Below are 16,001 nucleotides of genomic sequence, written 5' to 3' on the forward strand. Positions count from 1 at the left end.
GATACAGGCACATCACACACACACACAGATACAGGCGCATCACACACACAGATACAGACACATCACACACAGATACAGGCACATCACACACACAGATACAGACACATCACACACACACACATACACACACACACAGATAACAGGCACATCACACACACACAGATACAGGCGCATCTCACACACAGATACAGACACATCACACACACAGATACAGACTACATCAACACACACACACAGATACAGACACAACACACACACACACATACACACCCACAGAATAACCGGCACATCACACACCTACGCCACACAGATACATGCACATCACACACACAGATACAGACACATCACACAACAGATACAGACAATCATCACACACACACTAGATACAGACACATCACACACACACAGATACAGACACAATCACACACACACAGATACAGGCGCATCTCACACACAGATACAGACACACTCACAACACACAATACAGACGACATCACACACACACAACAGATACAGACACATCACACACACCACACATACACACACACAACCAGATAACAGCACATCACACACACACAGATACAGGCACATCACACACACACACAGATACAGGCGCATCACACACACAGATACAGACACATCACACACCGATACAGGCACATCACACACACAGATACAGACACATCACCACACACACACATAAACACACACAACAGATAACAGCACATCACACACACACAGATACAGGCGCATCTCACACACAGATACAGACACATCACACACACAGATACAGACACATCACACACACACACAGATACAGACACATCACACACACACACATACACACACACACAGATAACAGGCACATCACACACACACAGATACAGGCACATCACACACACAGATACAGACACATCACACACACACACAGATACAGGCACATCACACACACAGATACAGACACATCACACACACACACATACACACACACACAGATACAGACACATCACACACACACAGATACAGACACATCACACACACAGATACAGACACATCACACACACACAGATACAGGCGCATCTCACACACAGATACAGACACATCACACACACAGATACAGACACATCACACACACACACAGATACAGGCACATCACACACAGATACAGGCACATCACACACACACACAGATACAGGCGCATCACACACACAGATACAGACACATCACACACAGATACAGGCACATCACACACAGATACAGACACATCACACACACACACATACACACACACACAGATACAGACACATCACACACACACAGATACAGACACATCACACACACAGATACAGACACATCACACACACACAGATACAGGCGCATCTCACACACAGATACAGACACATCACACACACACAGATACAGACACATCACACACACACAGATACAGGCGCATCTCACACACAGATACAGACACATCACACACACAGATACAGACACATCACACACACACACAGATACAGACACATCACACACACACACATACACACACACACAGATAACAGGCACATCACACACAAACAGATACAGGCACATCACACACACAGATACAGACACATCACACACACACACATACACACACACACAGATAACAGGCACATCACACACACACAGATACAGGCACATCACACACACAGATACAGACACATCACACACACAGATACAGACACATCACACACACACAGATACAGACACATCACACACACACAGATACAGGCGCATCTCACACACAGATACAGACACATCACACACACAGATACAGACACATCACACACACACACATACACACACACACAGATAACAGGCACATACACACACACACAGATAACAGGCACATCACACACACAGATACAGACACATCACACACACACACATACACACACACACAGATAACAGGCACATCACACACACACAGATACAGGCACATCACACACACAGATACAGACACATCACACACACACACATACACACACACACAGATAACAGGCACATCACACACACACAGATACAGGCACATCACACACACAGATACAGACACATCACACACACAGATACAGACACATCACACACACACAGATACAGACACATCACACACACACAGATACAGACACATCACACACACACAGATACAGGCGCATCTCACACACAGATACAGACACATCACACACACAGATACAGACACATCACACACACACACAGATACAGACACATCACACACACACACATACACACACACACAGATAACAGGCACATCACACACACACAGATACAGGCACATCACACACACAGATACAGACACATCACACACACACACATACACACACACAGATAACAGGCACATCACACACACACACATACAGGCACATCACACACACACACACATACAGATACAGGCACATCACACACACACAGATACACACACATCACACACACAGATACACGCACATCACACACACACAGATACACGCACATCACACACACACACACGTGCCCGCATGCAGGACAACCAGAGCACGCACTCAAGAGGAAGGAAGGAAAGCCCCTTGGAAACTTGATGGGCTCCAAAGCCTGATGCAGAGGCCATGTCTCAAACAAAGACGGAAGGTCTGTTGGGCTTCGCTACTGAGGAAAACTTTCCTCCTTCCGAGGGGCCCTGGACGCACACTTGCCAGGGGCTGCCCCCCCGTTCCCCGCCCCCCACCCCCCAGCCACTTGCTCTGACCGCAACAGGAGGCGGGGTTTCCTCCTACTAATCTCCTACTAACCAGGAGGTAGCTGGTTAGTGCTACCAGCCCCAGGAGTCCCTTCAATGTGGCCCAGATTGAAGCAGAAAGCACGGCTCGATGACAAGAGCAAAGACGGCTTTACAGAATCGCCTTGTACCTGACTCCCCCAGCCCAGCCTAACACAACGGAACCGGGGTGACCGAGGGAGTCACCTCCCGATTTTTATGTCAGCAGAGGAGGGATGTTCACTTCTGTTTCCCATCATCTCACAGAAGGTTTTTTGAGAGAAGAATTAGGAGATCAGGAGCCTTTTCAGACCGCAGCACCCGATTCTCCTTAACCTCATGCTTTCTGACACCTTCCCCCAGCCTCCCTCACTTTCTTACTATTGAGACCCCAGACGGAGTCCTGGTTTCCATGAGACGCACAAGACGGGAACCCTGCAGACGGAAGGTGAGAAACAGTCTTGGGGATGCCACCTCTGGCCTGAAGAGCAGACTGTGAGAAGCCTTGGGGTTCATCCCCCAAAACGCAGAGACAGCAAGACCGGTTCCTGCAGTGCCAGCACACAGCACTGCCCAGGGATGGAGGGGGCGTGCTCACGAGGGAAGGTGAAGGTCAGAGGAGAACGGTGAAGCCCACAGGAGCTGGGCCCCCGTGGGGGGTTCCCGACTGCTCCCTAAGTGCCCCACGGGGTGGAAGCCAGGACCCTCACCTGAAGGCTGCGAGGTACTCTGCGTCTCCCATGGGGGGGTCCAGGCCGCCGGTGAAAGCCATGTTGACGTTAAAGCCCACGCCGGCGCCCGTGCCCACCTGCACGGAGGAGAGAAATGCATGCCATGACCCGACCTGGGCGGCCCTTGGGGTGTGCCCCTCGCCCACCCACCCGCCCTCAACACGCTGCCTTTCAGGATGGGGCGTTTTCAGAGGCAGGAACCCCGTTCCCCCGCACCTACAGAGTGTGGGGGCCTTGTGCCCTGCCTGAGGGAGGGGCCACACCGTGAAGGGCTGCGGGGACCGCTGCGAGCTGGCCGTCTGCCCTGACATCCCTTCCAGGACGAGACCCCGAGGCGGGCGGGCCTGTCTTTCTCCTTGGACAGGATTCCCTACTGTCGGGCCTCTCCGCTCAGAACACGGACCTTCGCTGGAGTCTCGGGGGTCACCCGGGAGCCCACCGTGGGCACTCGACCGGCGAGAGGGCCGCCGCCCTGGACACACATGGTGCCTGTGCAGCAGCCTTTCCCGAAGGCGAGGGCACCCGCGCTCACTGGCCCAAGCCCTTGGCCCGCCCAGGCTAGAACCAGGGTTCCCAGGATGTCGTCTGCACATGGACTAGACGTGGCCCGCATGGGAGCACCTGAGGGATCCGGGCTGACGGCTTCCCCTCGTCACGCCGGGCCCCCTCTGCTCACGGGCGTGCCCCCAGCCCCCAGGCTGCGCCCGCGGACAGAGCCCTGCTCACCTCGTCAGGCGCGCCGCTGCCCGGGAAGAAGTTGCCGTCGTCGTAGCGGTGCAGGGAGATGTAGAGCACGCGGGGGTCGCTGTAGAAGGCCTGCTGGGTTCCGTTCCCATGGTGCACATCCTGTGGGGCGGGGGGTGCTCAGCGCTGGCGCCCTCCCGTGAGCCAGCACCTCCCGCCCAGCGGGGGTAAGCTCCCCGGCTCGGGGCTCTCAGGGCACGGCCTGCGGCAGGTTCGCAGGGTGTCTCACTGCCCCGGGGGCTGCTGTTTCCGGGCAGGGTCATTTGATCAGTGTGTTGCCAACCCTGGGGCAAGGGGCAGGCTGGGGAGCTGGGCAGCCCGCCCTTACTGCCAGCCTGCGGCTCCCACAGCTGCTCACTTGGGGGCGCAGGCTCAGAGCCGGCTCCGCCGGGGACTGAGAGCGGGGGTGCGAGGCCCCGAGTGGGGTGACAAGCCACACGAGTGGGTGGCTGGCGGCCAGCGCGTGAGCTGCGGGCTGCAGACGAACCGCAGTTTTCAGCCCAGGAACTGCTGAGAATCCGCGCATGAATGCTGTCTGAGCTCATTGGAGAAAACACAGAAGAACAGCTGGAAGCGGGGGACCAGCTGGACTCCACAGAGGCCTGAGGGTGAGGGCGGGGCAGGTGCCGCCCGCTGCCGTCTGTGGCCACAGCAGAGCCTCCGGCGCAGCCCTGGATGGCAGCCGGCGAGCGCCCGCCTTCTGCAGGGGCTTCACGCCCCCAGCATCTCTGACTGCTCCCCACGGGGGGGCTGACGAGGGGCTCCCTGGGCTGAACGGAGCAGGCACTGGGCGTGTGAGGACCAGGGTCAGCAGCCCATGCCCTGCAGCCCCGGCACCAGCGCCCGGAGCTTGGGGTGTCCCGGGCTGTGTTCCGGTTTTACTTTTCCCAAACCCAGGAGGAACTCTGCAGCATAAAGGATAATCCCGCCTGAAGTATCTGATTTTTTTTTTAACTAAAAATATTATGAAATGGATCATAAACTCCAAAGGGAATTTTCTCCCCTCCCCTTGCCATCTATGGCTTGAAAAACAATAATAAAGTGAACACCTTGAGTGCCCACCTCCCACCTCTGGAATTCAGCTATTCTACAGCGTTTTTCATAGACTGTACCCTGTGAGGCAGGGCACTGTCAGAAGCGGCCCGTCATGTGGGAAAATGGGGCAGGGGGTTAAATCGGTAAAAACCGGGTCACCCGGCAGAAGCAGGAGTGACAGAGGCAGCTGGCCGGGCCGCCGTCAGTGCCAAGGGCTCACGAGCCCCGCCTGCCCCCCACCCTCCTACGAGGCTTGGCAAGACCACCCTCTAGCTGCTGCCCTCAACCACCAGCCTGTCTCCGGACACTTCAGAACCGGGGTCACTGACAGGAAGGGCTGGTAGGAGCTGTCACACTCCTCGGATTTGGGCTTTTACTTTCTGCATCTTTGAGGGAGTTTCCACAAAGTGCAGGTCCGCAAATCCAGTTGTCAGCGGAGGTGGGAAAGCCTGCCTTCCCTCTGTCTGCTGGAGCGGGGGTGGGGTAGGGACAAGCTGGCAGCGCCCCAGGGCCCCCCAACTCACCCAGTCCACCACGAGGGTCTTGCTCACGCTCAGCCTTTGCTGGAGAAGCTTGGCAGCGATGGCTACGGAGTTGAAGTAGCAGAACCCCCTACAGGGGCGAATCAGGAGAAACGGAGATAAAATGTGGGCTCTGATTAGTTTGTACACAGCTTGTTCGAGAACACTAGAGAATCCCGAGGACACCTCCTGGGACATGCACTGACCAGCCTCCCAAGAGGCACGAAGGCCCACGGAACACATTAGTTACTATTTTACTCCCTCCCCGCTTATCTTTCTGTGTTCTAGGATGTATACAATGATTCGAGAGAGGCTTTGAGAGGACGGGAAAAACAAGCTAAGAAAGTGAGTCGAGTAAAAATGAAAATCTCCTAAACTTGAATTGCCACAGGAGCTGAGAAGCCTAGGTGGGTTTGTTTTGAGGGTGCAGGCTGGCTGTCTGGAAGGGGTACCAAGCACCCGTAGCCTTTCCTGCCTTGCTGGCCTCTGGACCCCCAAGACAGCCTCCAGCGACGAGACTCCTCCAGGCTCCATCTGGGTCCCCCTGAGCCCACTGTCTAGAATATGTGACAAGCCAGACTCAGATTAGAAAGGTGACCTCAGAGCAGATACCCAGTCGGTCAGCACCTGCTGCTGGGTCATGCGGACTGTCCTGGGCCAGGGAGGGACGCACGTGGGTGACGACAGCTCCCTCTACAGCAAGGGCCCTTCCTGCAGCCGCATCCCGACGCCCCACTGGGGTCAAGGTAGCTCCCTGCCTGCGTGCTTCCTGCTTCTCCCTGCGGCTCTGTCTGCATGTGTGTGCCTCACCAGCCGACAGGCCGGCGCTCAGCCTTCCAGGCTCCGCCCGTCGCCTCCTCCTGATGACCCCAACCCTGAGTCTTCTGTCTCAGGCCCTGGGTAGAAGCCCCATATGGCGCTTGCTGAGGGTTTCCTGTGTCCACTTTGGGCACAACTTGTGGGGTCAAGTCCTGTGACTCCTGCAGGGGGCTTCTGGACAGGGATGGACCCTGAGTCCACATGCCACCCCCCGCCACCTCAGCCAGCTCCACAACCCGAAACACAGGCTGGACAGCTGACCACTGTAGTCGTGGCCTGGCGACTTGAGCCTCACGGTACCAGAGCATGAGCAGGTCGGCTGGAAGGCCACACGTGAGCAGACCCGAGGTCTAGAACAAGGACGAACCCCCTGAACTCCTCCTGGGACAGCTGATGTTCCCTTTCCTGGGCTTGTTCCTGGGCTAGACAAGGAGGTGGCGCCTCTGGACTCACTTCTGCACCCTCGGCCTCCCCTCTGTGCCCCCTGCCACCCCAACCCGCATCTTTCCGGAGTCACAGCCAACTCCAGCTGCACATGCTGCTGGCCCGGCACACGGGAGGGGTGTGAGACAGCCGTGTGTCCCCTGCCCGAGAGCGACCATGTGTCCACTTACATGGGCGTGCTCTCCTCTGCGTGGTGTCCTGGAGGGCGGACCACAGCAAAGCCATTCTAGGCACGACACCAGCGGGGAGAGACAGGGACAGAAGATTGGTTTCAGGTCAGTGAGAAAAAGATCACAGACTGCTCTTGAGCACAGGCAGAGTCTGCATGGTTTCCAGCCGCCCCCGGGCGCAGACGCGGGCAGGACCCAGGGCTCCCTGTGAGCGCTTCGGAGACACCCAGGTCCCTTCTGTGAGAGGCCTGCTGTCATCACAGATCACTGAGACAAAAGGTCAGCTCACTCCTGACTTTCCATCCGCAACAGTCTGCTGGCCAGGCTGCGGGCTGCTGAGCGGGGGAGTCTGGGAAGGAGGGGAAGGGGTGCCTGTGGCCCTGCTCTGATTATAACCAGCAGGAAGTAACTGGATGGGAACGCTGGAGCAAATGAATCTGACGGGGCTAGGCTGCTCCCTGGTTGGGCCATAATGTCAGCTTCCCTGCTGTCTCTGCGGCTCAGCTCCCCGGGGACTGGGCAGTGCAAAAAAAGGACCACTATCGCCTGTGAGCAAAGGCTGGAGAAGAGCTGCAGGTTGCCCCCTCCAGGCCCCGAAATCACTTATGCTTTAAAAGGACCATCTGCAAACCATCCTGCAGCCGCCGTAATAAAGACGGTTTAGACCAGCACGCCCGGTCTTGCAAGCCCAGGAAGCTATGTGGTCAAGGTCTGCAACGGAGCCCCCAGGGCCATGGACCATGCTGGCCAGGCATGGGAAGTGTGCCCAGCCTTCTGCAGAGACTGGGCTGGGTGTGCACTTGGTGGAAGCCTCTCCTCGGCACCACCCAACCATCTCCCCGTCCCTGGACAGGACCCCACAACCCGGGCCTCTCCAGTACCCCCACAGCTCTGTGCCCGCTCCCGTGTAGCTGAGAGCTGACCAGCGGCGGGTGTGGTGGTGGGCGGAGCACACAGGTTCCCAGGGGAGCGGCAGCTCCATGCCAGCGCCCCGAGAAAGCAGTGAAACTTATCAACGTCATTAAACCTTGACATCTCTTTAACGCCCATACAGAGAGATAGGGGATGTGTAACCAGCCCGGCGGGGCTGTCAGATCGGGGAGAACGAGACTGTGGTCAGCGTGGGATCTGAGCTTCCTGGTGAAAATCCCTGTGCGGAGGAGACCCTCCTGACGAAACGGGAGGTGACAGGCACGGTTCCCAGGGTGTGGGCTGCAGTGCACACTGCCTAGGAAGAGGCGACTGAAGGCTCTGGGGCCCTCCGTGACCCCTCATCTCTGGACAATCGAGCATGGTGCAAAGTCAGGATAAAACGACACGCTCAGGGTACGGAGCCCCTCATAAAGCAGGAGGACAGAGGCCGCTGGTGTGTTTCAGGGTCTACACGGCAACATGTCTTCAGGACAGCACCCCTCGCTGAACTGGGGTGTAGGGTCAGAGACACAGACCTGCAGTCCCCTGAGGACCCCCCTCCCCTCGCCCTGCACTATGCCAGGCTGCACCGCCTCTGTGTGCTTCAGCCAAGGCCACGTGTCGCCAGCCACAGATGCAGAAGTGGGCATGACGATCCCAGCTGAGCCACGAAGCCAGACGCACTATTATTTTTAAATTAATAAATATTTACAAAGCTTCATTTTTCAATCTCTGATGACTACTCAGCCATGGATGATACAACTCCTACGGACAAAATCTCTCCTAGTCTTTCAGCCACAGTGAGAGGGCGGGGCTCCAAGATCGGCTTTGCTGAGAACCGCTGCGTGGCTCTGTGTTCTCACAAGGGGCAGGGTCTCCTGCAGGTCAACCGTGGGGACAGACCTGGGCACCCGCCCCCCTCGCAGCCGCCCGGTACCCTGCAGAAGCGGGGAGCAGAGGCGGCCGGCTGCCCCCTCCCCAGGCACTCTCCCCCCACCCCAAGCCCCTCCTGCGGGTCCTCACTGACCTTCAGCTCCCCCGTGGCCACCTTGAAGACCAGCTCTACCACACAGCCCACGGCCAGGCGGGCGGCCCCCGACGAGTGCACCTCGTTCCATATGGTGTCACTGTCCACCTGTGGAGAGAGTACGCCTGCGGTGAGCCCGGCGCCCTGAGGGTCACACCGCCCCCGCCGCCGCCCAGCCACGTCCTCTGTGCTCTGCCTCTGAAACTGGAGGGTCTCGTCTCTCCCTAATTACAGAACACAGCTCACATTCCAGCTTACTTTTTTTTTTGAAGACACGCCAAAAAATACTAAACAAGAAAAGAATGGTAAATGCACCCAAATTAGCACACCTGCGTTCTCACTCCTTTCTGAGGTGTCATTTCTTTTCTCAGTGGCTCCAAGTGACTCCAAGCTAAGAGTCGTGATGTCAAGGTTACCTAGCTCCCCCAACCTCTTTTTTTAAACTGCAACTGCAGCTGAGTTACACTCACAGTCAGCAAAAGCAAATGTTAAGAAGGGTTAGAATCAGCTGTTTGCTGTTCAGTCGTGTCCGACTCTTATGGACTGCAGCACGCCAGGCTCCTCTGTCCATGGGATTTCCCAGGCAAGAAGAGCAGGTTGCCATTTCCTTCTCCAGGGGATCTTCCCAACCCAGGGATTGAACCTGTATCTCCTGCTTTGTTGGTGGCTCAGACAGTAAAGAAATCCACCTGCGATGTGGGAGACTGGGGTTTGATCCCTGGGTTGGGAAGATCCCCAGCCCAGCCTCTGGGAATGCCAGCTCTCACGTCGATTTTATTGAACTGATGCTTGAGCTGAAGTAACTGGTCCCCAATATTCTAGTTGAGAGGCTACTGAAATGAATAACAGCACACCATTATTTAGAACAGAAGCCTGTCTTTGAACGTTGAATATTAATGCCGTGGAGACCGGACTAAGTGCAGAGCGTTCTTCTGACATTTGGAAGCTATTTAAAGAACACAGCGGTTTGGTCATTGAAAAGAAGAGCCCGCACGGAATAACGCTCCTCAGGAAATAGCTCGAACCGCTCGTAAATGTATTTTAAATCATCTTGCTTTGAAGATGAAGCCTCAAGACTTCATTGAAAGAAACCCATCCATCCCACGTAATGATCAGGGCCTGGGCGCCGACCCTGGCGGGGGCGGGGTGCCAAACCCTCACCTGCAGCTCAGCCCCTGTGTCTGGGCCCCGAGCGTTCAGGGCTTGGAAGGGGTTGCCGTGGGCAGCAGGTTCTCACAGGCCCTGCAGACCCCACTCCAGGTGGACAGGCTTGTCACTCAGGCTTCCCAGAGCCTCTCTAGAAGGGCGTGGGAGTCCCAGGCGTCTGCTGCAGTCCGCAAGAGTACCATCCCTGATACTCGGTTTGGGCAAAAAACCACTCAGATTCTTTCTCCTCCAAATGCAGTAACTTGGGCTTTTGGCTAAGTAACCAGAGCCAGGCGGTAAAATGGACCGACGCTTCGCGTTCAGTGAAGGGTCTTTGTGCTCTGCGCTTGTCTCGAGGGCCCAGAAGCTCCCATACGTAACATTGGGTCCAGGGTAAGGGACAGACCCCGAGCCCCACACTGCAAGACCCCAGGCTGCCACTGCCGCCCGAGAAACTGACGGTGATCTGCACTGCCTCGGGGCCTCCAGCTGCTGGCCAGCAGCTCCCCATGGACCCACGGGGATGGGGGGCTTGGAGCCCTGAGTTCCAGAAGAACAAGGCTCCAGGGAGGGCGCTGGGAGTGCAACACCGCAGAGGCGGCCCCGCTCGGGGTGACCGCCACACACGGGAGTGGTGGAGGCGGGGGAAACGGCCCACCGCCCGATTCCTCCACAGTTCCCCACAGCGAAGGTGGACGGGAGGACAGCTGGGGAGACCTCACACGGAGGTTTCAAACGGACACTCGGGGTGGCCCTTCTGGGTGGGCTGTGGGCCCCCAGGGCCTGCGAGGGGCTGCCCCCTCTAGCCAGGTCAGGGCTGGAAGAAAAATGAAAAAATCGGGAGGAGAGCAAAGCAGAAGTTGCTGTCAACTTGGTTTGGGGGGGGAAAGTGTAAAACAAGAAAAACCTCCATTACACCAACTGGATGTTCACTTGAGCGACCTTTCCTTCCTGGTCTCCACAGCTGACCCACGCCCTCCCAACCACACCTGGGTGCCTGGGGTCTCCGCGGCCATCCCGACACCCCGGGGGCTGGCCCTCGGGTCTGGAAGGAGACACTGAGACCCAGGAGGGCTGCGGCTGCACCAGCGGCGCGGCCAGGCCCCGCTGAGCCTGGCAGGAGGACGGGCACCTCGGCCCTCTGCCCGTCTGTTTGTGTCAGTCGCTCGGTCGTATCCAACTCTGTGCGACCCTGAGGACTGTAGCGCCCCAGGCTCCTCTGTCCAGAGGATTCTCAGGGCAAGAATCCTGGAGTGGGTTGCCATGCCCTCCTCCAGGGGATCGTCCCGACCTAAAGACAGAAGCTGGGTCTCCTGCATTGCAGGCGGATTCTTTACCACCTGAGCCACCAGGGAAGCCCTCCTCTTAGGAGTAATTACAGCACACAGCTGGGAGTGGACAGTCCCCTTGGACACTGCACGGCTCACACTCCCCCGATCACTCTGACGGACTCCCCTCTTGACCTGGCTCCTCTTGGTAAGACTCTCCAGGTCTCCGTGCTCCTGCGTGTTTCTGTGCCTGGACGTGGAGGTAGGTGCCATAGCCAGCCGTGGTGGGGTGGGACCTGGACTTCACACCGGGGAGGGGTCGCCTGGCTCAAGGCCCCAGCCCCCAGGCCCCATTTCGCTTTCGTTTGTGGATTATAAATCCTGCCTTGCACGGAGCGGCTGCAGGGCAGTGCAGATCCAAACCTTTTCAAGTCTGGCCAAAAATTTGCCCCGAATTAAGAGATTGCAGCCTATTTACAATACAAAATACAATAACTCTAGGAGGGCCTGGTGGTGGTATGAATAAATGCCGTTTATTCTCTTTCTGACGGGATAATTTTCAAAGCAGCAATTTTTGTAAAGACTCAGGAAGAAAACAATTTTGTTTCATTTCCATAACAGAATCCAGACCTGGGCTCCGCCGTGCGATCTGTCATTACGCGGACCTTCGACCACTGCACAGTTCCAGCAGGGACGCCTTTGCGCCCACTGGGGCCTCTGGGCTCTCTGGGACCAGGACCGGCACGGAGCCCCACAGCCAGCAGGCTGGCTGGGAGGGGGCTGCTCTGACCCCCAAACCCAGCACACTCTCCTTGCCCGTGCCCCTTCCTCACCCAGAGGCCGGCGGGTTGGGGGGCAGACCCCCTGGATGAAGGAGAAGCTCTGGCTGTGCTGGGGGGCAGCTGGGCGCCAAGACGGGTTCAGCGCCCCCACCACAGGCAGGGAGAGCCGGGGTGAAACACAGACCCTAGTTCTCCCGTGTGTCTGCCTGCGCACCTCTGCTCAAGGGCTCAACCCCGGGGGCACGGCTGTGCCCACCTCTCACGGCCCATAATCTCATGCCCACAGTCAGAGTGGCATCAGGGGCTTCGGGTTGGGGCTCAGCTCTGGGATCGGGATCGACATGCTCCCATGCGGCGATGGGATCCGCGAGCTGAGCCAGACCAGGGGACTGTGGCTGGGCGGGTTGGATGAGACGGGCCGCACACCAGATCCCGTTTCCTGAAGCCAGCCCTGCTGCCAGACGGCCTTCCCCGGAGGACAGTGCCCCAGACCCACCATCAAAATGCTCACAGGCTCACGGGGCCTTTGAAGCCGCACGTGTGCGCAGTGGGCAGCCCCGCCCTGTGGACCCTGTTTATGGAAAACACCTGGCAGCAATTACCTGCTCTTCGGAGAGCGGGGCGGCGGTTTCTGTGACCATCGGGACCCCGAGAACAAACAGGACGTTATTTACACATTAAAGAAACACTTACCCCGACACCACCGCAGGGCAGCCTGACGAACACGGACGTTAGTGAGCCTGCGGGGAGGAGAGAGCCCGGGTCAGGTGGTGCGGTCGCCAGCCACTAGTGGGGACGCAGTGTGCCCACCGAGGGGGCATGTGCGGCTGCCAGGGCAACACCTGGCCAGCAGAGGGTCCCAGGCTGAGCGGGCGCAGCCCCGGGGACAGACCCCGCCTTCCCCTGGGCAGCAGCTGCTCGTCAAGGGGCGGGGAGCCCGGTGGGGGCTTCTGCTCCCAGCCCGAGCTGTGCACCTGGCAGGGAGCCACCTGAGCGGCAGCATCCAGAGCCCCTGCCCCCGGCACGCGCTCTCAGCCCTGAGCTCTGACTGCTGCCCTCCCCAGCAGTGAGCAGGAGGCCTGGGGTTATTGCCGCCCCCGCCCCATCCCGGGGGAGCCCTTTAGACGTGGAATGCGAGTCACGGCAGGCCCCCCTCCCCATGCAGGAGTGTTCCGGATTCACTGGGATGTGCCCAGCTAAGAAACCACACAGCCTTGGGGCTGGCTGTCCAGGAAGGCCTGCACAGGGTCCCTGAGGCTTGGACTGTCCCCACCCAGGGACAAGGCCAGGGACTGTCTTGCTCCTCGGTGTGATCCCGGTGCAGGCCGACGACCAGCCTAGAAGTCGCCCCTCCCCAAAGGGAGGCAAGGCCTGTGCCCACCTCATCCGGGCTCCTGGCCGGGACCACGCTGGGGACCCTCCCTGCCCCTCGAGATGGTGGACCTGTCCTGCCTGTGCGCACTGCTCTCCTCCGTCAGGGCCTCCCCCATCGCCTGCCGCTGCGGCTCTGGACTGTGGTTCCCAAACTGCCCCTTGTCAGAGCCACACGGCCTCCAGCCCCCTTCCCTGTGAGGCCGCGGGCATGGCTGCGTCTCCTACCGCACCCGTGAGCCTCAGCCACCAGATTAGGCTCCCCCACAGCTCGCTGCCGTGAGAAGGCGGTGACCAGGCAGCTCCCTCCAGGGTCTGCTGCCCACATCAGTCTGGCCAAGCTGCGTCACCGCCCCGCACTAACCACACAAGTCTTTTTGCACGTGGCTTAGAAACGTGCGGATTCAACTGAAAGAGGCAGGGAGATCACAGGGCAGTGTTGGGGCACCATTACCATCATTGGGGTCACCAGTCACCACCAGGTTGGGATACGCAGAAAGATGTCCCGATGGCAGGACAGTCACCAGACATGTAAACAGGTCTCAAGCAGCGAGACGCTATCTGCCCGGGCGTCCTCACGGCTACGCGGGCGCACGTCATGACACAGAGCTCACGGCCACGTGGGCACTCGTCATGACAGAGCTCACGGCCACGCGGGCACTCGTCGTGACACAGAGCGCAGTAGAGAAAGAGGAAACAGAGTGGGCTGTACTGTCATTAACGTAAATGGAACACACACAACACGTGTGTGTGTGACGATACCCTGGGCTCATAAAAGAAACACTAAACACGCTCACACAGCTGCCGAGGGCAGGCATTGGGGTCTGAGATGATGGAGGAACACTTCAACAAAGACACCACAGCAGCGGAGGGGCTTCCAGGGAGAACGATTCTGGATGTACTGAGGAGGGGCCCCGTGGGGGCGGGCCTGGCTCGGAGGGCGGGAAGAGACAGCTCCCAGCTCACTCTCCACGTCCCCGCCCTCCCCGTTTACTCTTCCCCGGTGACCCCCGTTCTGGCATCTCTCTCATTTCTGATCACCTGCCTTAAACGTTGGAACCAGTTTGAAAACCTCATCCATCCTCCTGGCGGGGGACTTGAGTCCACCTGCACCCCAGCATGGGGACCATTCCCCCATCACCCTGTCTCCTGTCCCTCGAGCGTCACATGCCTGGCGGATGGACATGCAAAAGGGGTGGGCTGACCAAGCGGGTGGACGTGGAGCATGAGGGTGAGCTGGGAAGACCTGCGCTGGTCGGAAAAGGACATGAGTGGGCTTGGCGGCCGCAGGGTGTGTTCAGGGGGTAGTCCGACCACTCTCTGGCCTGAGGCCCCGCAGAAGTGGGGGTTACTGGGACTGCATGGGCAGCCCCAGTGGTGTAACGGGACCCATGGGCAGCCCCACCTGTGCTGGAGAGCATTCCAGGAGTGGGGATCCACGGGGGAAAGAGCTGAGCTGCCCGGAGGATCCAGGGCCAGGCTGCAGACCTTGCTCTTGGCCAGCTCCATGCCTCCCTCCGTGGCCACTGACTTTGTCCCCCGGCTGCACCATCCTTGTCCTTGGGGGCTTCTTCCCACCAAGCCCCACCCTGCCTCAGGCCAGGCCCTCTCCTCTGGGCCCCCTGCTGGTGCCGTCTCATTTCTGGATGTTTCGGCCCGTATCCACGCCACTTCCAGTGCCATAGGCTGGCCTCTGGGCTCCTCAGTGTCCCCTGTCCTCCCCTTCCTGGGAGTGGCCAGTGTGGACCACCCTGCCCTCCCCTCTCCCCATGACTCTGGGTGTGGGGCCTGGACAACTCCAACACCCCCTCCCAAGCTCAGAGGACACAGACGTGCTTCGGGGGCTGAGTGGAAGACGCTGTCCACACTGAAGAATCTGTGTCTAGTCTGCACCGCACATGGCCTCAGCTGAGGGAGAGGGAACAGCAGGGCGCCCCCTCCACGGGGACCAGGGCCCTGCCCAGCTTTTGGCCAAGTGAACCTGCGTGGCTCCTTCTGGTTTCTTGTGTGGTATCCTAAACCACGTGGTCGAGCTTTGGAAAACCCAACGGGGTAGCATTCATCCTCCAGGGCTGGCCTCTGTGATTGGTCCAGCTTCAGTGTACGCGTCCCCAGATTCACAAGTCGAACTTTGACCCTAGTGTGACGCTGGGAGGTGGGGCCTTCGGCAGCGGCTTTAAGCCGTGAAGACAGAGCCCTCATGAGTGGGGTCAGTGCTTTTCATAAAGAAAGAGCTCCCCACC

At 58.3% G+C, this 16,001-nt stretch overlaps 1 protein-coding gene across 11 annotated transcripts in view; it reads right to left on the reverse strand.

The window, feature by feature from the left end:
- Positions 1–16,001, reverse strand: part of HDAC4 (histone deacetylase 4) — a 298,724-nt gene that overhangs the window by 29,381 nt on the left and 253,342 nt on the right. For all 11 annotated transcript variants that reach the window (XM_070787003.1, XM_070787004.1, XM_070787001.1 and 8 more), the window contains 6 exons: positions 13,081–13,127; positions 9,192–9,299; positions 7,253–7,308; positions 5,823–5,910; positions 4,246–4,365; positions 3,499–3,596 (listed from right to left, as the gene is read on the reverse strand). In XM_070787003.1, coding sequence (XP_070643104.1) covers positions 3,499–3,596; positions 4,246–4,365; positions 5,823–5,910; positions 7,253–7,308; positions 9,192–9,299; positions 13,081–13,127 — 517 coding nt within the window. The remainder of the gene's footprint in view (positions 1–3,498; positions 3,597–4,245; positions 4,366–5,822; positions 5,911–7,252; positions 7,309–9,191; positions 9,300–13,080; positions 13,128–16,001) is intronic.

The sequence above is a fragment of the Bos indicus genome, chromosome 3, assembly GCF_029378745.1.
Source record: "Bos indicus isolate NIAB-ARS_2022 breed Sahiwal x Tharparkar chromosome 3, NIAB-ARS_B.indTharparkar_mat_pri_1.0, whole genome shotgun sequence".
NCBI classification, from domain to species: domain Eukaryota; kingdom Metazoa; phylum Chordata; class Mammalia; order Artiodactyla; family Bovidae; genus Bos; species Bos indicus.